The following is a 23,406-nucleotide window of genomic DNA, read 5'->3' as shown; positions in this document are numbered from 1 at the left end:
AAGGAAGGATTCCATCAGAAGGCTGGCTGAGAATAGAAAAGGAATGAATGACAAAGGTTTGTCTGTGCCCCAGCCAGTCTGGACAGCTGGGCTGGGATTGGCCATGGATGAGAAACAACCAGGTGAGCCCAATCCCAGATCCACCTGCTGCATCCCACAGCAGCAGAGAATCCTTGGGCACAGTTTGTTCCTGAGGCCTCTCAGCTCCTCAGGAGGGAAAATCCCAAGGAAAGGATTTTTCATAAAACATGTTGGTGACAGACAGAGAAAGAATTTTATAGATAAGAAATAATAAACAACCTGAGAATGAGAACAGAAGAATCCTGGCTCCTTCTTCGACTGCCAGGCTGGGAAAAGAGACTTTCTGACACATCTCGGGGTCACTCTGAGCAGCAGAGATCCCGAGGAGTTGGTGGAGTCAGGATTATTCACAGCTCCTTAAAATCAGGATGAACTCCTGGGAGCTGGGAGTCGATCCCATCCAACAAAACTGCTCTTGGGATGGCAAAGAGTGAGAATTTGGGAAGGCAGAGAGGTGTTTTTGTGGGATTTGTTCCTTCAGGGGGAATGTGGGCAAATGTGGGTGAAAAAGCACCCAAAGGGAGGCTGCTCCAGGCAGGATTTGATCCGGAGTTCTCTGCGGGAGCAGCTCGGGAAGGACGGCAGCACTGGGAAGTGCACAGCTGAGACTGCTCATGTCTGAGCTGCGTTTGGCTCGTGTTTTCCAGGGATTTCAAAAGAAAAACATCAAACCTGAGGGGGCTGGATGGGATTGGACACTGCTATAAATAGCAGCTCTGGTGTGTTGGTTGATGGCGAGTGTTGGAAGTTCGGCGTAGGTGAGGTGCCTCCTGCAAGTCGCGTTTCTCTCCAAAATTCCAGTTCCAGTTTGCCACCCAAACTGTTTACAAACGTCAGCTCTGATTTCTGACTAATTGCTGAGGAGCTGGGGCTGAAAATGCAAATAAAATGGGAGGTGGAGCCCCCAAACCTCCTGCCGTGCTGGCAGCACTTCCAGTCGTGTCCAACCCCCGTCTCCAGCAGATTTCCAGGAGAGCAGCTCAGCTCCAGAGTTAAAAACCATTTCATGTTAAAAACCTGAGCACAAAACCATTTTTGTGGGGTTTTTGGAGATACTGAGAGGAGAAACCTGCCCAGTTCACAGTTGCTGCCCTGAACATGAGCCCTTCTTTTTAATCCTCTGCCAACACTCTTCTCTGACAAAAATTGCTGCCTCAGATGCAAAAATTAACCTTTCCACGTTTTTCTACATAAATTTGCCAGTGTTATTCATGCCCACGTTGAAGTTGCACGTTTTTATTTTGTTGTCCACTCTAAGCTCTGTCTTGTGTGTCCACTCCCCTCTTCCTCATCCTCATCCTCACCTTGTTCATTTCTGAACCTCTCTGAAGGCTCTGAGTAAAGGAATCCCTCACCCAAAGGAGACTTTTTAGTCTTAAAAAGAGATGGAAATCACCAAAATGTGGTTCTGAGAGTTCAAAGATTATTAATTATTAATTAATTATTAATGATTAAATCCTCTGGAGGTGCTCAGCTCCCTCTCTGGAAGCAGCTTCTGGTGACCAGCCTCCTTTGGCTGAACTCTCTCAGCTAAATTTGGGTGAAAAAAATGGGAAATAACTGGATCACTCAAAATGGTGAAGAAAAGAAACCCCTCCTTCTTTCCAGCCAGGCAAAATAAACCTAATCCACTTTTTTCCTGAGGAAGAGCAGATTCATTCAGCCAAAATGGGGCAGCCAAGCAGGAATTTCTGATTCCCCGGGAAATGCTTTTCCCACTCGTTTTGCTGCTTCTTGGTGGCATCTTCCCCTCCCTGCATGAACTTTTCGGGGTTTCAGTTGCCTTTTTGACTCTTTTTTGGGGCAGGGGGGTTCCCTCAGGCAGTGGGTGCCTGGCCCAGCTGCTTTTTAACCCTTGGCAGCCCAAACCATCCCCTTGGCCCGTGGGAAGAGGGAAGAATCATCCAGAAACCCGACTGGCAGGAGGCAGAGGAGCCCAGTGAGCCCCTGTGGCTTCCAGATGTTTCCTGCTGGAAAGCCAAAGCCCCCAGCTGTGTCCAGGGGTATTCCCATATTATCTCCCATAGGAGAAATGGTTCCTCAGAGTGCAGGGTTGGTACCTGGGAAGGTGTGACACACACCAGGAGTTTGGGCTGTCTGCCCCTCACCAGCAGGCTGGGAATGGGAAAGATTTTGGGAAAGAGGTGTCCAGGATGGCTGTCCCAGGCTGATATTCCATAATTTACGGTGTCTGCTCCACCATAAAAGAGTTTTTTCCATCATTTTTCCACCCTCTGTCCTCTGAGGTGGTGGGCACCTGGATCCAGCCAGAGTCAGCTCCCTGTGGCAGCAGCAGGAAAATCATGGAGGAGTTTGGGATTAGGGGAGTGGGGGTGGAAGGAGGAGTTTTGAGCTGGACTAAAAGATGTCCTGGGATAATTCCCTCAAGGACACAAATTGGATTGAAGGTACAGAGGGGGAATCGTGGCTGGGAAGCTGGGAAGGAAATGTGGGATAAAGGAGTTGGGAAAAGCTGGGTGTCCAACAGAGATCAGGGATGTTCCAGCCTCTTCAGCATCTCCTTGATGAGGGGGTGGTTGGGGTAAAACCAACACCAGGAAAAACCAGGAGGTGTTGGAGCTCTGGGAAGGAGTGGGGGTGTAATTCCAAGGGATCCAGGCAGTGCTGGGGCTGTTCCATGGATTACTCTGGAGCTCACTGGTTTCAGTGGATCCATGGATCTCTCCAGAGAGGAGTCCCCTGGATCCCTGGGATGTCCAAGGCCAGGTTGGACAGGGCTGGGAGCAGCCTGGGACAGTGGGAGGTGTTCCTGCCATGGCAGGGCTGGGATGGGATTTAAGGCCCCTTCCCACCCAAACCATTCCAGGAATCCATGGACCCATGGGCACCACCAAAAGGTGGGGAAAGCAGGAATCCTGGATTAGGCTCTTGGAAAACTGGAAAAGAAAGGACAGCAGGCTGAGTTTGCAGCGTGTCAGAGCATCCCAACATCCTCCCCATCCCCTCCCCAGCAGTGACTCCACAAACAGTTGGGATTTTGAGGACAATAAGGACATAAAACAGAGAGGTGGCTCTGTGTAACTCATGGGCACCATCAGAAGGTGAGGAAAGCAGGAATTGTGGGTTAAGCTCTTGGAAACCTGGAAAAGAAGGACATCAGGCTGAGTTTGCAGTGTGTCAGAGCATCCCAACATCCTCCCCATCTCCTCCCAGCACTGAGTCCACAAACAGCTGGGATTTTGAGGACAATAAGGACCATAAAACAGAGAGTGGCTCTGTGTAACTCATGGGCACCATCAGAAGGTGAGGAAAGCAGGAATCCTGGATTAGGCTCTTGGAAAACTCTGTTTTATGATCCCAACATCCTCCCCCATCTCCTCCCAGCACTGAATCCAGAAACAGTTGGGATTTTGAGGACAATAAGGACATAAAGCAGAGAGTGGCTCTGTGTGAGTCCATCAGGACCCTCCCCAGGATGCCCTGGAGTCGTGGGTGCCTGAGGGGCCACGATAAGGCTGGAAATAATTGGAGAGAGCAAACAGTGGATGTGGAAAGAGCTGGGCTGAGAGGGAGATCACGGGGAGTAATGGGATGAAACTGAGGAAAATAAAACACCAGCTCAGTATCAGGAGTTTCTTTATCCAAGAGCTGGATTTGTTCAAGTGTGAAATAGAGTCCCAAGGGAAGGAGAGCATTACTGCAGTCATTTAAATGTGCAGGGGACAAAGCCCTGGCTGATGTGTTCCCTGGAACAGTTGTCTTGCCTTGGCACAGCAATGCCCAGATATCATCAAACCCCTTTTCCATCTCAGATGTCAGAGCTGCTGGTGCAGCTCTTTTATCCCCCTCCGTTTTCACCAGGGTGAAAAATAAAAGACCAGGGTGAAAAATAAAAGACCTTTTTTAAATTTATTATTTTTTTTTCCCCCTGAGTGGAAAAACACCAGCTCCCTCCCAGCAGCAGAAGGGCAGACAGGAATGTTGAGGTCTTGTGTGGCTGGAAACAAAACTCAGCCTTTTGTGTGTGACAGATTGAACGAGAAACTCAGAGGGAAGGAAAACTTGTTGGTAAGCGCGTGTGACAAATTCACAAAATCACAAATCCTGTGTGGTTCCTGAGCTGAGCTTGTTTTCCTGGTGGATGGGGAAAGGGTGGGATGAGAAATGAGCTGTTCTCTTCAGGGAGGATCAGAGCTGGCTCCTGTCTCGGTGCCTTTCTGGCTGTTTTCCTTTGCAGAACGCAGGTGCTCGGGGTGTTGCTGTTTTTATTTCTATTTGTTCCCCAAATCACCCCCGAATGCTGCTGACACCTCATCTCTGCCCCAGAATTCCAGCCTGGATCGGGGGGAGTGTGGCTGGAATGGCTCTGCCAGGTCCCTGTCAGGGGGGGCTGGGGTGTGGGGGTGTCTCTGTTGGCTCAGGCCATTCCAGCCTGGGAGAGCTGGGAATATTCCCCTGGAGAAGGGAAGGCTCCAGGGAGAGCTTCCAGCACATTCCAGGGCCTGGAGGGGCTCCAGGAGAGCTGCAGAGGGACTGGGGACAAGGCCTGCAGGGACAGGAGCCAGGGAATGGCTCCCAGTGCCAGAGGGCAGGCATGGATGGGATCTGGGCAATGAGGAATTCCTGCCTGGGCTGGAACTGCCAGAGCAGCTGGGGCTGCCCCTGCATCCCTGCAGTGTCCCAGGCCAGGCTGGACACTGGGATGGAGCAGCCTGGGACACTGGGAGGTGGCCCTGCCATGGATGGGGTGGGATGAGAATCTTTAAGGTCCTGGATTGACTCCTCCAAATACAGCATCCCGTTTGTCTCCTGGAATTCCCAGTCAGGAATTCAGAGCAGTTATCCTGCCAAAAACACAAAACAGGGAAATTCTTCCCCATTGGAACCCGGTGCAGTCCCTGACTCAGTTTCCCACATAGGATTTAGCTGGAATCTCCATCAGGAGATACTTTGGATGACCTGGAAAGATTATCCTGGACCCTTCATTCCCCCTCAGCCCTGGTGCCCAGGCTGGGCCAGCTGTGGGGGGAGGTGGTGGCTCCCAGCCAGGTGTCCTGGGCTGGTCCCACCTGGCCCTGAGCCCACCATGGGCAGAGGCTGCTGAGCTCCACTGACATTCCAGAGGGAAATGATCCATGGAGACACCAGTGCAGGGTGACCTCCTCCAGCTGGGTGCCAAACTGAGTTCCCAGGGTTGCAGAAGGAATTGTGGATCAGGCTCTTGGAAAACTCTGACACAGGAAAAGAAGGACAGCAGGCTGAGTTTGCAGCATTTCAGAGCATCCCAACATCCTCCCCATCTCCTCCCAGCAGTGACTCCACAAACAGTTGGGATTTTGAGGATAATAAGGACCATAAAACAGAGAGGTGGCTCTTGTAACTCATGGGCACCATCAGAAGGTGAGGAAAGCAGGAATCCTGGATTAGGCTCTTGGAAACCTGGAAAAGAAGGACAGCAGGCTGAGTTTGCAGTGTGTCAGAGCATCCCAACATCCTCCCCAGCACTGACTCCACAAACAGTTGGGATTTTGAGGACAATAAGGACACAAAACAGAGAGTGGCTCTGTGTAACTCATGGGCACCACCAAAATGTGGGGAAAGAAGGAATTGTGGGTTAGGATCTTGGAAAACTCTGACCTTGGAAAAGCAAGGACAGCAGGCTGAGTTTGCAGTGTGTCACAGCATCCCAACATCCTCCCCAGCACTGACTCCACAAACAGTTGGGATTTTGAGGATAATAAGGACACAAAGCAGAGAGGTCGCTCTGTGTAACTCATGGGCACCATCAGAAGGTGAGGAAAGCAGGAATCCTGGATTAGGCTCTTGGAGACCTGGAAAAGAAAGGACAGCAGGCTGAGTTTGCAGTGTGTCAGAGCATCCCAACATCCTCCCCCATCTCCTCCCCAGCACTGACTCCACAAACAGTTGGGATTTTGAGGACAATAAGGACACAAAGCAGAGAGGTGGCTCTGTGTAACTCATGGGCACCATCAGAAGGTGAGGAAAGCAGGAATTGTGGATTAGGCTCTTGGAAACCTGGAAAAGCAAGGACAGCAGGCTGAGTTTGCAGTGTGTCAGAGCATCCCAACACCCTCCCCCAGCACTGACTCCACAAACAGTTGGGATTTTGAGGACAATAAGGACATAAAACAGAGAGGTGGCTCTGTGTAACTCATGGGCACCATCAGAAGGTGAGGAAAGCAGGAATCCTGGATTAGGCTCTTGGAAACCTGGAAAAGAAAGGACAGCAGGCTGAGTTTGCAGTGTGTCAGAGCATCCCAACATCCTCCCCAGCACTGACTCCACAAACAGTTGGGATTTTGAGGACAATTCAGGGAAATGGCCCTTTTTTCCCTTAGAAGGTGTCCCAAAGTCCATCAGGAGTTGTGTGTGATGGGGAATCTCCCACCCTGTCCCTCCATGCGTGGATCCTTCCCTCAGTGCCCAATCCCCACGGGTGTGCCATGGGATGTGAGGAAGGGCTCAGAACTCCATGCCAGTGTCCCTGAGGCAGGATGTGCTCCTCGCTGAGGTGGCTCTGGCTGCTCTCCCTGCAGGACCATCGTGCAGTCGGACGAGAAGCTGGTGATCAGCGCCTCCTGGGCCAAGGACGACGACATCAGCAGGCTACTGAAATCCCTGCCCAACTGGAGCAACATGGCTCAGCCCAAGCAGCTGAGGCCCAAGAGAGAGGAGGAGGAGGATTTCATAAGGTAAAACATGGTGGGAAGCTGGGTGAAGGTGGGAAGTCGCTTCAAGGAGAGCAGCAGCAAAATTGGGAAGAGATTCCCGGCGTTTTCACAGCTGTCGTGTCCAATCGTGGAACCATCTGGGAAATGGGAAAGGCTTTGGAGATCATCCAGTCCATCCCATTCCCTGCCAAAGCCACCACTGACCCTGTCCCCAAGTGCCACCTCCACAGGGCTTTAAATCCCTCCAGGGCTGGGGACTCCACCCCTGCCCTGGGCGCCCTTTTGGGGGGAGAAATCTTCCCGATATCCAAGCTCAGCTTTTCCTGGTTCAATTTCTGCTCACTCTGCTCTTCTGACAAAGCCATTTGGGAGCTGTCTTTGGGATCCAGCTCAGGCAAGGATTGGAGAAGGAAAGGATTGTTTTGAATCCTTGTCCTGCTGGTTGGTGCTGCTCTGGCCACCCTGTGGTGAAGGGAGCAGCATTTTCTGACCTAAAGGAGGGGCCAGCTGCTTGTACTGGGCAGGAATTCCCAAAATCTGTGCTGTCAAAGGAATCTTTAATTTGAGCCACGACCTGGTGGAGCTTCCCCTCCATCCCAGCTCCAGGAGCTCACTCATGGGAGCAAATGAAAAACCCCACTATTCCCAGCAGGAATTCTTTTGGAGCCAACTCTGCATGCCCAGACCAGGTTGTTCCCACCTTCCATGCCAGTGGGAAGCCTGGAAGGAGCAGATTCCCTTTCCCTGCACGCTGGGAATGGCTCAGCTCCCGTGAGATCCCAAAGGCTGCACATTCCCATCCCTATTCATCACTTCCTTGATTGGCACTTGGCTGTAAAACTGGAGGAGGAGGAGGAGGAGGAGGAGAAGCTGTTGAAAATAACAAGTCTAATTTGCCCAGATTGTCATTTTCCTCCTTGCCTGCCTGGAAGCCCCGTGAGAGGGAGGCTGCAGCCTGGAGAGGATGGGATTTGTGGGGTCACAGAAGGGTTTGCAGCTTGGGCAGGGATTGGAAACATCCCCAGGGGAGCAGGGGGAGCCTGCAGAGCCCCTGAGGGCTCTGTGCAGTCCCTGAGTTGAGTTTATGGACTGAGTCCTCACCTGCTTTCACATTTATCCTTCATTTCCTCACCTGGGAAGCCCCTCCTGGCTCTCCCTGTGATTCCTGATCCATCATTTTGGGATAGCAAAGCTCCAGTGGGCTCTGGGGGCTGAGTGGCCAGGCAAAAACAGATGGCTGAGCTCAGCCTGGTGCTGACAGAAGCAACATTTTCATCCTCATGTGCATTTTATTCCATCCTCCTGGCCACTAATTGAAGTGTTTTGTGACAGTGGATCAGAGGAGCTCCAATGGGAAGCCTTTGGGAAAAGCCTTTGAGCCATCCACACTGAATTTCCTGGGAAAAGCTCCCGTGCTGTGGCTTTTCCAGCCCAGGTTTAGGACACAGATCTTTCCTCAGTGTCTGTCTGCACGTCTGCTAAGCCCCAGTTCCTCCCAGCACCTCTGAACTCTCCTGTGGCATCAATTTAAATCCTCAGGATTGCTCTGGGCCAGATGGAGCCAATTGATGGCTTGGGAACTTCCTCCAGGATGGGTGGGTGGTGGTTGGATGGATCCCTCCTGAAAGCTTCAGAATAAAATTAATTCCTCATCCCATTTTTTGTCACCCCCTGCCCATTTGAGGAGCCTTTTGTCCTCACACAAAGGAACTTGATTTCTTCACTGCTGCTGCTGCTTCCTCTTGGCACTGCTGATGAAATTTGGGATAATTCTGCCTGGATTGCACAGCTCCTGAGGAATCCTTGGTTAGCAGAGAGTGAGAGCTCCTCTCCTCGTCATTTAACCTGTGTGCTGTTTGAAATGTCAATATTTGGTGTTCATGGGCACTAATTCTTGGCTGGCAGGGCAGGACTGCACATCCCTTCCTGGAAAAGAAGGCTGATGAAATTTGGGGAAATGTTCTTTTTTTTTGTTCTTTTTGATGTGGAACTACTCAGCAGCATCCCTTTATGAATGTTGGAAAATTAAACCAATCCTGAAAGTTCACCAGCAGTTTTTGTCCTGTGGCAGCAGCAGAGATCCGGGCCCAGATTTCCTTCCCTCCCCAGATTTCCTGCAACTCATTTGGTTCACTAAAAAGAATCCAAACAGAAAAAAAATCTTTGCAAAAAATAATCCTCAGCCTGTGGACAGAGATTGATTTTGTCATCTTAACCCCTCGCTGTCTCCTGAGCCAGGAGAGGTCAGAGGGCACCAGTGGGGAAGGCTGCCCAATCCCACTGGAATAATAATAATAATAATAATATTAATATTAATAATAATAATTTCAATTAATTGGGAATTATTCCAATTAATTGAGAGTTGTTATTATAATAATATTAAATAATAATAATAATAATTTCCATTAATTGGGAATTATTCCAATTAATTGGGAGTTGTTATTGTAATAATATTAAATAATAATAATAATAATAATAATAATAATAATAATAATAATAATAATAATAATAATAATAATAATAATAATAATAATAATAATAATAATATTTTCCATTAATTGGGAATTATTCCAATTAAATGAGAGTTGTTATTATAATAATATTAAATAATAATACTAATAATACTAATAATAATAATACTAATAATACTACTACTACTACTAATAATAATAATAATAATTTCAATTAATTAGGAATTATTCCAATTAATTGAAAGTTGTTATTATAATAATATTAAATAATAATAATAATTTCAATTAATTAGGAATTATTCCAATTAATTGGGAGTAATAATAATAATAATAATAATAATAATAATAATAATAATAATAATATAATAATAATAATAATAATAATTTTATTAATTGGGAATTATTCCCATTAATTGGGAGATTATTATTATTATTATTATTATTATTATTATTATTATTATTATTATTATTATTATTATTATTATTATTATTATTATTATTATTATTATTATTTGTCCAGTGGGATTGGGCAGCCAGAGGGACCTGCTGGGGTATTTTAGTGGAGCTCAGAGCTTGGTGAGTGCAGAGGTTTTGATTTGCTAATTCAAGATTTTTTCAGATTTGAAATCTTGTAACTCATGTGTTGAAGATTAGTGAGCAAATTCTAACGAATATTCTGGAGTGTGCTGGGCTTTGGTGTTGGGTAATTATCAGTGAGAGAGGATTGGGAGCAAAGGTAAAGTGGGTTTAAAACATTTAAAAGGCAACAAAGAAAATTTTATTAAAAGATTATTATTTAAAATAAAAAAGAAAATTTTCTTAAAAGTTTTGTATTAAACACTCAAAGAAAAAGAAGTAGTGGGATCAAAACAAGCCAGCTTTCCTCCCATTCCAAGCCACAGCAGTGGGGGAGGAAGGGAAGCAAAGCCCAGGCTCTGCTGCTGGAATTGGAGCTCTGGGTGGGTGTGGGCCAGGCTGCCCCCACCTCCGGAGAAAGGGATCCCACAGGGGCTGCTGCTAAACCCCAGAGGTGTTCCCAGCCCTGCCTTGGACAGGGAAGAGCAGTGGGAAAAGAGCTTGGATTCAACTCATATTACTAACAGTCTTAAAAAAAATTAAAAATCAGTTTTAAAAATATTAGTAGTAATGCCATACAGCATTGCCTTTCATATCTATTTACAATTTTACAGCACAAAGCTGACCAATATTTTATTTCTCATATCAAAACTCGCTCTTCACTGGGGCATTTGCTGGGTCCCCAGGATGGAGGAGGAATGATGGGTCTGACTCCATGCTCTCAGAAGGAAAATTTATTATTTTATGTTATATATTATAGCAAAGAATGCTAAACTAAACTGTACTAAAGAATAGAGACAGGATACAGACAGGAGGCTACAAAGATAATAATGAAAATTCGTGACTGACTCCTCAGAGATGGTGATTGGTCATTAATTAAAACAATTCACATGGAACCAATCAAACAATCACCTGTGGATAAACAATCTCCAACCACATTCCAAAGCAGCAAAACACAGGAGAAGCAAATGAGATAAGAATTGTTTTCCTTTTTCTCTGAGGCTTCTCAGCTTCCCAGGAGAAGAATCCTGGGCAAGGGGATTTTTCAGAAAACATGACAGTGACACTTCAGGATTCCTAAAAGAAAAGATTCTCCTGCTGTCCCTGATTCCACATTTCTCAGGGGGGGCTTTGCTTTCCATTTCAGGGCTGCTTTTGGGTAAAAATCTGAAATTTTGATTAATAATGTGGGAGAAGACAAACTGATCCACATTCCTCAGGGGGGCTTTGCTTTCCATTTCAGGGCTGCTTTTGGGTAAAAATCCAAAAATTTGATTCATAATTTGGGAGACAAACTGCTCCACTTTCTTCAGGGGGGCTTTGCTTTCCATTTCAGGGCTGCTTTTGGGTAAAAATCCAAAATTTTGATTCATAATTTGGGAGACAAACTGCTCCACTTTCTTCAGGGGGAACTTTGCTTTCCATTTCAGGGCTGCTTTTGGCAAAGAATCCGAAGTGCTGATCGGGAATTTGGGGGACAAACTGATCCCTCAGCAGGAGATCCTGCGCGACGTCAGCGACCTCAAAGCCTTGGCCAACCTGCACGAGAGCCTGGAGTGGCTGGCAGCTCGCACCAAGGCAGCTTTCTCCAGCCTCTCAGCAGCCCAGAGTGAGTAAATCCCCAGGGAAAGCAGGAATGGGGGCTTTGAGCAGCTTTTGTTCCTGCCCCCCAAGCAGGTTTGTGGCAGAGGGAAGGAGAAAGTGAAGCAGCTTTGTCTGTTTGTTCCTCTGGGGACACTGGGGGCACTGGGAGGGCTCCAGGGGCAGCGTTGCTGTCTGGGTTTGGAGAGCCAGGTGTGTGCTGAGAGGGGCAGGAGCTTCCCCAGAAATGGAAAATGCAAACCCATCCCTCTGAGTTATTGTAATTTTGAAATTGAGGGGCTCTCAGGGAAAGATATGGGAGCAGGAAGAAGAGTTTACTAGGAAAATTAAAATACAAATGTAATAGTGCAAAATAACCACAGAGTCAGAAATTTCCTGACACCCTCTGGGGCAGGGGGTTGGTGGCAATCCTGGTTTGGAAAGGCAGGTGTGTGCTGAGGGAGGCAGGGGCCTCCCCTGAAAGGAAAATGCAAACCCCTCCCTCTGAATTATTGTAATTTTGAAATTAAGGGGGGCTCAGGAAAAGATAGGGGAGCAGGAATAACAGTTCTTTATCAGGAAGAGTTATGGGAAGGGGAAAGTTCTTTCTAGGAAAAAGGAATAGGAAAAGTTCATTACTAGGAAAATTAAAAACACAACTGCAATGGTACAAATAAAGAAACCAACCCAGTGACAGAGTGAGAGCAGGAGCTGAGCCCTGTGGGTCAGGGTGGTGGCACAGCCCCATCCCAGGGGGGCTCAGGGTGGTGGCACAGCCCCATCCCAGGGGGCTCAGGGTGGTGGCACAGCCCCATCCCAGGGGGGCTCAGGCTGGTGGCACAGTCCCATCCCAGGGGGGCTCAGGGTGGTGGCACAGTCCATCCCAGGGCTAGGTGGGGCACAGTCCCATCCCAGGGGGCTCAGGGTGGTGGCACAGTCCCATCCCAGGGGGGCTCAGGGTGGTGGCACAGTCCCATCCCAGGGTGGCTCAGGGTGGTGGCACAGTCCCATCCCAGGAGGGCTCAGGGTGGTGGCACAGTCCCATCCCAGGGGGGCTCAGGGTGGTGGCACAGTCCCATCCCAGGGGGGCTCAGCCCTCCTGCAGTGCCAGCTGTGGTTCTGCTGGAGCAGGGATCCTGCACAAGGGGGGAGTTTTCCTCTGAAGGTCAAACTCTGAGTTTCCCACCCTGGGGTATCACACACTTCTGTTCAAACTGCACACCCACAATCCCAGCTCCATCATTCCATTCTGGAACCTTCTCCAGGCCCTCAGGTCAGTGCAGTGTTCTCTGGGGTCAGAGCCTGGCAGCACAGACAGTCCCAAATTCCCAGCAAGGGTTCCATGGAGTTAATTGCTGATTGCCCTCGGGATAATTAGGGGTTGAGGGGCAGCAGGTGGTGAGTGGATCTGCTTTTTGCCAGGGTTGGGGTTCAATGTGTGAGAGGGTGTTTATTGTTGGGCTCAGATGTTTATCAGTTCTTATCACAAACCCTGAGTTCTGCAGCACTTCAACAAACTGAAAATGGAGCCCCAGCTCTCTCTCCAAGGCCTTTTAGGGATCAACTGGCCAATTAACAAATGATACCTCAATTATTTTCACTTTTAACCCAATAACCAACCACCCATGGCTGCAATGGGGACTTTTTATCCAATGACTCAAAACCACCCAAGATAGGATCTGGGAATGAGGAATTCCTGGCTGGGCTGGAACTGCCAGAGCAGCTGGGGCTGCCCCTGCATCCCTGCAGTGTCCCAGGCCAGGCTGGACACTGGGATGGAGCAGCCTGGGATGGTGGGATTGGAATGGGATGGGATTGAAGGTCCCTTCCAACCCAAACCATTCCAGGATTCTGAAGAAGAAAAGGAAGAACTGCATGGAAAAAAAAAACAATAAAGAAGAAAGGGAAGAACTGCAAGGAATAAAAACAAGAAAGATAAAGATCCCTTCCCCCTCTGGGATTTTGGGGAATGACTGGTAAATAACCAGGAATTGTGGAGAAATCAGGCTGAGTCTGATCATCCTGGTGCTGGTCCCTTTTTTTTTCCCGTTCTTCACCCTGAATTTGAGAACTCTTCATCATTTCCATGGATCTTCCCATCTCCACCTTCCTCTGGATTCCCTTGGACAAAATTTCTTTGTCTTCCAGATCTCTGGGCTGCTCCTCTTGCAGCTCTTCATTCTCCTTGCACAATTTTGCTTCCTTCAGTGAAAAAAATCCAACTTTTCTAGTGAAAACCACCTGATCTTTGGAGTTTTTCTAATGAACCAGTTGGGTTTTGGGTGCTTTTCATGCCTTTTCCTTCACAAACCAATCTCTTCAAAACAAACTGCCCTCAAAAAAAAAAAAAAAAAAAAAAAAAAGCTTTTATCTATAATTGATTCATTCTATCTATAATTTATTTATTCTATCGATAATTATATCTAAAATGGATTATTATCATTCATTTTATCTATAATTATCCAATTTTTGTCCAGAAAAAGTGACTGCTAAGGATCTGTTTCGCTGTATTTATTTTCATTCAGGACACTGATTAACTTGAGGAGTTTTATTCCTTTCTCTTCCACTGAGAGAGTGGGAGATTGAAGGTTCTGTACCAAATCCATCCCTCTGAGCCCCAGGAAATCCTGCAGGGAACTTCTGAGGGCATTTTTTGGGAAGGTGCAGCTCAGTGTCCTGGAGGACTGAGAGGAAAAGGGGGGAGAGGTTTTGGTTTGCTGTGGATGGAGGGAAGTGTCTCCCCTGTCCTGTGATCTTCCCTGTTTCTAAGGAAAATTTGGTGAAGCACATTGGGAAACACCAAACAGGCAAAAAAATCCTTCCCAGAACTCAGGAGAAGCTGAAAGGACTTTTTAAAATCAAGTCACTTCTGAGATAATCAAATTCAGCCCAGGAAATAATAATTCTGAGAAGGACAAGTTCTGAGAAAGGTACATCATAAATGACTGAAAACAGTAAAAATTCACAGAGGAATTTTCCCAGTTGAGGAGCACTGGAACAGCAAATCCCGATTTTTTTTTTAGGGAATCCTTCCATGATGAAATCAGCTCAGCTCCTAATCCTGTGTTGGGATCCTGCTCTTCATTCTCCCTGCACAATTTTGCTTCCTTCAATGAAAAAAACCCCAACTTTTTAGTGAACAACACCTGATCTTTGTAGTTTTTTTAATGACCCAGTTGGTTTTGGGTGGTTTTCTTGCCTTTTCCAGACTGCAGAGTGCTTAAAGAAAAGTGGGGATCAACCAAACCTTCCAGGAGTTGTGGGATGGAGCTCAAACCTCTTATCTGCCCCTCTGAGATAATCAAATTCAGCCCAGGAAATAATAATTCTGAGAAGGGCGGGCTCTGGGAAAGGTACATCATAAATGACTGATAACAGTAAAAATTCACAGCGGAATTTTCCCAGTTGAGGAGCAAATCCTGGACTTTTTAGGGAATTCTTCCATTATGCAATCATCGCCGCAGCCTTATCCTCCTGTGATAGGAATCCTGCTCTTCAATTCTCGCCTGCACAATTTTTGCTTCCTTCATCCGTGCACACAAACAACACTTTTTTAGTGAACAACCAACCTCAACCCTGATTTTTGGAGGTTGTTTTAAATGAACCCATGGTTTTGGGTGGTGTGCCTTTCTTGGCCTTTTTCCCAGACTGCCAGAGTGCTTAAAGAAACGTGAGGATCAGCCAAACCGTCCAGGAGTTGTTGGGAATGTGATCTCAACGCTCTTATCTCACCCCTCCTGAGATAATGCAAATTCAGCCCGGGAAATAATAATTCTGAGAAGGGCAAAGTGCCTGGGAAAGTTTACACTTACAAGCAAAAGACTGAAAACAGTAAAAAATTCACAGCGGAATTTTCCCAGTTGAACAGAAAATCCTGGACTTTTTAGGGAATTCTTCCATGGTGAAATCAGCTCAGCTCCTAATCCTGTGTTGGGATCCTGCTCTTCATTCTCCCTGCACAATTTTGCTTCCTTCAATGAAAAAAAACAACTTTTTTAGTGAACAACACCTGATCTTTGGAGTTTTTTAAATGAGCCACTTGGGTTTGGGTGGTTTTCTTGCCTTTTCCAGACTGCAGAGTGCTTAAAGAAAAGTGAGGATCAACCAAACCTTCCAGGAGTTGTGGATGGAGCTCAAACCTCTTATGCTGCCCCTCTATTTTATTTAACAGATCCCTCCCTCCTCTCCCAGTCATCCCTTTTCTTCCCAAGGCTGCATCTTTGCAGAAAACCAGCAAACAAACCCATTTTTGGAGGAGTTATTGCCGCTTTAAAAGTGCTAATTTCCTGGGGAAATTTATGCCCGGCAGCGGCGGCAGGCGGGTGAGGAGCTCGGCAGGCAGGCAGCGCTAACGAGACAATTCATTAAGCGCAGAGTGTGTAAAAAACATTAATTCCCCAAATGAAAAACTAATAGAGTGTTTAGGCAGCTCTTTATCACCGCTGACAGCCCGGGCTCTGCTCCTCAGTGGTGTTTACCCAGCTGATGGGGCTGCAGCTCTTCCTTGCCACCTCAAAGGTCGGGGGGATTTTATTCCCAGCTTTGTCCCTTCTCCTGTGCTGGGGTTTTAAGGACGTGGGAAGTTCTGAGTGCCAGCCCTTCTGTTTTGTCTTCTTGCTTTCCTTTTCCTTCTTTCTTGCTTTTTTTTTTCCTTGCAGTTCTTCCCTTCCCTTTCTTCTTCCTTGATTTTTTCCCTTTCAGTTCTTCCCTTTTCTTGTTCTTCCTTTCCTTCCTTTCCTTCCTTTCCTTCCTTTTCCTTTCCTTTCTTTCCTTTCTCCTTTTCCTTTCCTTTCCTTTTCCTTTACCTTTGCCTTTCCTGTTTGCCTTTTCCTTTCCTTTCCTTTCCTTTTTCCTTTTCCTTTCCTTCCTTTTTCGCTTTTCCTTTCTTTCCTTTCCTTTTTCCTTTCCTTTTCCTTTTCCATTTCCTTCCTTTCCTTTCCTTCCTTCCTTTCGCTTTCCTTTCCTTTCCTTTCCGTTTCCGTTCCCTTTTCCTGCTGCCTTTCCTTTCCTTTCCTCTTCCTTCCGTCTTCCTCCTTTCCTTTGCCCTTTCCTTTCCTTTCCGTTTCCTTTCCTTTCCTTTTCCTTTCCCGTTTCCTTTCCCTTTACCTTTCCCTTTCCGATCCTTTTCCTTTTTTCCTTTCCCTTACTCCGTTTCCATGGTCCGTTTCCTTTCCTTTCCTTTTTTCCTTTTCCTTTCCTTTTTTTTTCCTTTCCCCTTTCCTTGCGTATCCTTTCCTTTCCTTTCCGTTTCCTTTTCCTCTCCGTTCCCTGAAATTTTCCTTTTTCCTTGTTTCCTGAACTATAAATTTCCTTTCCTTGAAATTTCCTTTCCTTTCCCTTTCCTTGAATTTCCTTTCCTTGAAATGTCCTTTCCTTTCCTTGAAATTTCCCTTTCCTTTTTCCTGAAATTTCCTGTTCCCGTTCCTTGAAATTTCCTTTCCCGTGAACTTTCCTTTCTTTAAATTTCCTTTCCTTGAAATTTCCTTTCCTTTCCTTGAAATTTCCTTTCCTTTCCTTTCCTTGAAATTTCCTTTCCTTGAAATTTCCTTTCCTTGAAATTTCCTTTCCTTGAAATTTCCTTTCCTTGAAATTTCCTTGAAATTTCCCCTTGCAATTTCCTTGAAATTTCCTTGAAATTTCCTTGAAATTTCCTCCTTGAAATTTCCCTTGAAATTTTTCCTTCCTTTCCTTGAAATTTCCTTTCCTTGAAATTTCCTTGAAATTTCCTTTCCTTGAAATTTCCTTTCCTTTCCTTTCCTTTCCCTTTCCTTCCCAAACCTTCCCAAACCTTCCCAAACTTTCCCTTCCCAAACCTTCCCAAACCTTCCCAAACCTTCCCTTCCCAAACCTTCCCAAACTTTCCCTTCCCAAACCTTCTCCTTCTTTTTCCTTGCTTTTTTTCCTTGCAGTTCCTCCCTCCTTCAGAACCTTGTCCAAGGGGAAATCTCCTCCTTAGGTTTCCTCCAGCACATCCCTGATTTTTCTCTGGGAAAGCAGGACTCATTAGTGGAAATCTGCTGGGAGATTAATTAACGAGCAGCCGTCCCTGAGCTCGTTTCCTCCTCCCTTCTGTTTGTCCTACAAGTGTGGCTTTGTCCAGTGAGTGCCCTCGCCTCTGATCCCAGTAAAAGGTGAATTCCCAGTAAAATCCTGGGAATTTTGGACAGCTTAGGCAGAGCTGACATCCCAAATCCAGCTGTGAGGTGCCCCATGCCTTGAAGGTTGGACTTCAAAGTTCCCTCCCAACATTCTTGGTGCCCTTCCATTCCATGATCTTGGAAGTCTTGGGAGGGCTCATTCCTTTGAGTGTTTTATTTCCCTGGATTTAAGCCCCAAAAAAGGGAACAACTGAGGTAAAAAAGCAGCAAGATCTGGGTGAAAATCTGAAGTATTTGTTCATTTCTAAGAGGCCCAAATGTTCACACCTCAGAGAAGAAGCCCAGGGAAGGTGTCAACCCCAAAATCCAGCTTTGCTTCCTGAATTCCCAGCGCTCTGAAATGAATCCTGTGGGAGAATCCAAATCCAGCTCCAGCTTTTATGGGTCATTCCAGTCCTTTCCCAGAGAGCTGGAATTCCCAAATGGACCAATTTAGGAGAAGGCAGTGACAGATCTGTACCTCAAAGTCCCCTTTTGGTGGGCATGGACACCTTGGTGACATTCCTGTCCCCCCACAGATTTTCCTCACCAGCAACACCTTTCCCAGAGGGACAGACCCTGGCTTAACACGGAGCTGGCTTCTAAATAGTGAAATATTAAAAAAATTATTAATTTTTCCATGCTTTTGGGTGCTGAAGTCAGAGGTTTCCTGGCAGAAATCCCTCTGAAATAAGCCCTTGATGTTGATCTGATGTTCACACCTTCCTCCTTTAAAAAAGAATCACATCTCTGATTCTGCTTGGCTTCACCCAGAGCTTTTTTTCCTTGAAACACCCAGATATTCTCCTTTTTGGATGCGTTTCAGTAGCGATTTTGTGTCCTTGTGGCATCATCTCCTCGTGGTGCTAAGAGCTGTGGGAGCAGAGGGCCCTGCTGGAATGGCAGGGATGGATAAAATCCCATTATCCACGTTTTCACCTGCTGGGAACTCCAGCACTGAAAGAGCCCCAGGAAAGTCTCCAGCAGAGAGAAGAGTTAACCCTGACTCTCTCAAGGCTTCACCCAGCACCTACCCCCTGACAAATTCCCTTTTTCCTGGTGTTTTTTGGAGTTACCTCTCCAGGAGAGGAAGGGAGGAAGAAATTCAGATTTAAGGAGCTGCGAACTGGTCCTAAATTCAGCAGGAGTTCCTTGCTGCATCTCTCTCCCCCAGAGGAGGAGTTTCCTGTCTCTGTGAGCCTTTCCTCTCCCCCAGAGAGGAGATTGGGGAATGCTGTGCAAATCCTGAGCCTTTTGGAGGCTCCTTCCTCAGGTTCAGGGTGCAGAGTTCACCTCCTTGGACTGGTTTTGCTCCTGGTGCTGTTAAACCACGGGGATGTGCCCACTCTGCTCCCACCTGGCTGCTCCAGGGGTTTTGTTTAATATTCCATAAAGATATTTATTAAATTAATATTTATTTTGTTTCGTTTAATATGGCAATCTGCATCCATCCATCTACAGCCTGCAGAAATCCTGGGTGACAAGGCCAGGGCTGAGTTCATTTTTCTGGAATGAAAATGTCACTGTCATATTTTCTGGAAAAATCCCTTTGCCAGGATTTCTTCCCCTGGGAAGCTGAGAAGTCCTCAGAGAAAAGGAAAACAAGATTATCTGATTTGCTTCTCCTGTGTTTTGCTGCTCTGGAATGTGGTTGGAGATTGTTTATCCAACAGGTGATTGATTGGTTTCATGTTTTAATTAATGGTCAATGGAATTGGCCATTAATTAAAAGATGGAATTGTTTTAATTAATGGCCAATTACAATTGGAATTGTTTTAATTAATGGCCAATCACAGTCCAACTGTGTCAGACTCTGGAAGGAGTTGGAGTTTTCATTATTGTCTTTTTAGCCTTCTGTCTGGATCCTTTCTCTTTCTTTAGTACAGTTTAGTTTAGCATTCTTTAATATAATATCATGAAATAACAAATGAGCCTTCTGAGAACATGGAGACAGATTAATCATTCCTCCCAACGATGGGCACCCCAGAAAACAGGAGAAATTGAGATTCACCCAAAAAACACACAGGAGAAATTCAGATTCACCCCAAAAACACACAGGAGAAATTGAGATTCACCCTGAAAACACAGAGGAGAAATTCAGATTCACCCCAAAAAACACAGAGGAGAAATTCAGATTCACCCCAAAAAACACACAGGAGAAATTGAGATTCACCCCAAAACACAGAGGAGAAATTCAGATTCACCCCAAAAACCACAGAGGAGAAATTGAGATTCACCCCAAAAAACACACAGGAGAAATTGAGATTCACCCCAAAAAACACAGAGGAGAAATTCAGATTCACCCCAAAACCACAGAGGAGAGACTGAGATGATTCCTGCCCCCAGTGCTTCTCCAGGAGGATAAAAACTTAACAAAATGTTGGATTTTGGGGCTTGAAAAAAAGATATTTTTTCATGCGTGGTACAGGTGGGGTTTTCTACTCTCCTGTCACCAGGTAATGATCTAATTATCCCCAGAGCTGACCCTGAGGTGACCTGGGGGACAAACAGCTGTCCCCAGGTGCCTCCCGAGAGTCCTGGGATAATCTGGAACCAGAGGTTGTGTAAATAAACCCCTCACCCCCTCCTTGCTGATAATTGAATTTTCTTGGTGGGACAGAGCTCCGAGAGCAGAGAGGGGGCTCAGGGAAGGGGAATCCTCGTCATTCCCACCCAGCCCAGGCTGGATTCTCACCCTCATGTTCCCCTCTTTATTCCCCTTCCACACTCAACATTTCCAGCAGGGTTTGCCAGGCTGGGAATTTCTCGGCGTTCCTTGGCTCAAAAAAAAAAAAAATCTCTCCATGAGTTTTGGCGTGGCCTCAGGAGCTGCTGAGAGGGGTTAATTGATGGAGTTAATTGATGGAGTTAGTTAATTGATGGAGTTAATTGATGGTGTTAGTTAGTGTATCATCCAATGTATTTATTGGAGACAATAAACTGCATTTTGTATAAATAATGCATTTTGGATAGAATAAACGGCATTTTGGATAGAATAAACTGCATTTTGTGTACAATAAGATTTTGTATACAATAATTGCATTTTGTATACAATAACTGCAGTTTGGGTAGAATAAACTGCATTTTGGATAGAATACACTGCATTTTGTATGCAATAAACTGCATTTTGTATACAATAAACTGCATTTTGTATACAATAATTGCATTTTGTATACAATAAACTGCATTTTGTGTACAATAAATGCATTCTGTATACATAAATGCATTTTGGATGAAAAAATGCATTTGTGTACATAAATGCATTCTGTATCAATAAACGGTTTTTGTATACAACAAACTGCATTTTGTATACAATAAACTGCATTTTGGATGCAATAAATGCATTTTGGATAGAACAAACTGCATTTTATATGCAATAAACTGCTTTTTGTATACAATAATTGCATTTTGTATACAATAAACTGCATTTTGGATAGAATAAACTGCATTTTGGATAGAATAAACTGCATTTTGGATAGAATAAACTGCATTTTGGATAGAATACACTGCATTTTGGATAGAACAAACTGCATTTTGGATAGAACAAACTGCATTTTGGATAGAACAAACTGCATTTTGGATAGAATACACTGCATTTTGGATAGAACAAACTGCATTTTGGAGAGCCCCCTGGAGTAGTCCCACATCTCTCATTGAGGCTCTCACAAGATCTCAAATTTGACCTCTGTTTTTCCCTTGGCAGCCACGTCCCCAGGCCAGGAGAGCCATGGCAGCCTGGAGCACCTTCCTGCATCCGAGCAGATCCTGCAGAGCCTGAGCGAGCTGGCCAGGTCCTTCCAGGAGATGGCTGATCGCTGCCTGCTGGTGCTGCACTTGGAAGTCAGGTAAAAACCTGGAATCCGGGCATGGAGGGGCATCTTGGGAGGCTGCAGGTGGAGGTCATGTCCAGAGGACACAAATAAACTCGTCCATGACAGCAGGAAAGGTGAGTCCAGGAATGCCAGATCACCAAATCGTGGGGTGGCCAAACGTGGCATGGAGGCAGGGCAACAGAAGTGGAATTTCCAAGGAGGTCTAAGAGAGAATTCAGGAAGAAATTCCTTAATGTGGGTGTGGTGAGGTTCTACCAGAGCAGCTGGGGCTGCCCCTGCATCCCTGGAATGTCCATGGACAGGGCTTGGAGCAGCCTGGGACGGTGGGAGGTGTCCCTGCCATGGCAAGGGGGGCACTGGATGATCTTGCAGGTCCCTCCAACCCAACCCACTCTGTGATTCCATGATTATGGTTCAGAGACCAGGAAAAAATGTGATTTTTGGGGACTTTGTCCTTCCAAAACAACTCAATGGTGTTTGCACAGTCTAACAGCTGTCTCCACACGTTTGGGGTTTTTTTTTGGGATTGTAAACAGGAGCTTCACCTCCCCCTTCTTCAAACAGTAGCAGGAACTGGGGAACCAGCTGGATTTTTCCAAGGGCTGGGTAATTTCATGCCTTCACATGCAGAGATCAAAGGCAGCAAATCCCTTTCTTCAGGCTGCCAGCTGCCCACTCCAGTGCTGGGAAGATGTTTTTCCCGGGAGAACTGTTCAGGCCAGGTGAATTCTCATTGCTTCCCTTTGCTCTGAGGCATCAGATAGAAGGGGTTTCACCAACATGTTCTGTGAAAAATCCTTTCCTGAGGATTTTCCCTCCTGGAGCTGAGAGGCCTCAGGAACAAACTGTGCCCAAGGATTCCCTGCTGCTGTGGGATGCAGCAGGTGGATCTGGGATTGGGCTCACCTGGTTGTTTCTCATCCATGGCCAATCCCAGCCCAGCTGTCCAGACTGGCTGGGGCACAGACAAACCTTTGTCATTCATTCCTTTTCTATTCTCAGCCAGCCTTCTGATGGAATCCTTCCTTCTGTTCTTTTAGTGCAGTTTTAATATAATATAGATCATAAAATAATAAATCAGCCTTCTGAGCATGGAGTCAGCTTTCCCATCCCTTCCCTCATCCTGGGACCCCTGTGATCACCGTCACAGGAGCTCCCCTGGATCCCTCATTTCCAACCAGCTGCAGTAACTCTGGTGCCTGTTCCTGGCAGGATTCTCTGATCCTACCCCCATTCCCTGGATCTGAGCCATGTCCAAGGTGCACAGCACGGTGGGAATCCATCCACAGAACCTCCGTGGGTTGAGAGACACTCAGAGCACCTTTGGGAAGAGCCTGGGAATTTATCCCACCTCTGGCTGCTGCAGGTGCAACCTGAGGAGACACCAGAACAGCCAGGGATTTGGGAATTGTCTCCTTGAATTCCCCAGGAATTTTGGGAATTCCACACAATTATCCCATACTTTCTCCTGCCTCAGAGCCCATGCTCACTCCAGAAGCAGGTTGGTGTTGTCTTCTCCTGCTCCAGTTCCCCTGAGGTCACTGAGATCCTGCTCCTTGGATTTGGATCTGCTTCCTTAGGGGAGACATTCGGCACACCCAGGTCATTCCCCAGGCCATGGAATCACATCCTGCAGTGCTGGCAAGGTTTGGGTTGGAAAGGATCTTAAAGATCATCCAGGGACACCTTCCCCTCTCCCAGGGTGCTCCAAGTCCCATCCAGCCTGGGAATGGAAGCAGCTTTTGTTGGAATAACCAAGAAATTTTAGATTACTTAATGTCTGTTACAGGATTTTCATATTTTAAACAATATATTTAATTATATATAAGATGCTTTTGCTCTGGGGATCACCCTAAACTGGACTTGCTTGTGATGGCCACCTCAAGGGTGTTTTCCAGGGAATGTGGAAGCCAGGACACCTCTGGCACAGCTTTGGACCACTCTGTTGGGAACTTCCTGTCCCCATGTGCCGGCCCTGGGTTATGCCCCAAATTCCAGGGATTCTCCCTCAGGCTTTGATTTGTTCCCCCAGCAAGTGAATTCCAGCATCATGGAAAGGTTGGAAAAGACCTTT

General features: G+C 46.4%; 1 protein-coding gene across 1 annotated transcript in view; it reads left to right on the top strand.

Annotated features, from left to right (window-relative positions):
* Positions 1–23,406, top strand: part of EXOC4 (exocyst complex component 4) — a 358,837-nt gene that overhangs the window by 297,838 nt on the left and 37,593 nt on the right. The window contains exons 13-15 of the mRNA XM_030238605.2: positions 6,600–6,755; positions 11,212–11,390; positions 21,203–21,344. Of these exons, the coding sequence (XP_030094465.1) occupies positions 6,600–6,755; positions 11,212–11,390; positions 21,203–21,344 (477 nt within the window). The remainder of the gene's footprint in view (positions 1–6,599; positions 6,756–11,211; positions 11,391–21,202; positions 21,345–23,406) is intronic.

This window comes from Serinus canaria, chromosome 1A, assembly GCF_022539315.1.
Source record: "Serinus canaria isolate serCan28SL12 chromosome 1A, serCan2020, whole genome shotgun sequence".
NCBI classification, from domain to species: Eukaryota; Metazoa; Chordata; class Aves; order Passeriformes; family Fringillidae; genus Serinus; species Serinus canaria.
The sequence above is the reverse complement of the archived record's forward strand: the minus strand, read 5'-3'. Positions and strand labels throughout refer to the sequence as shown.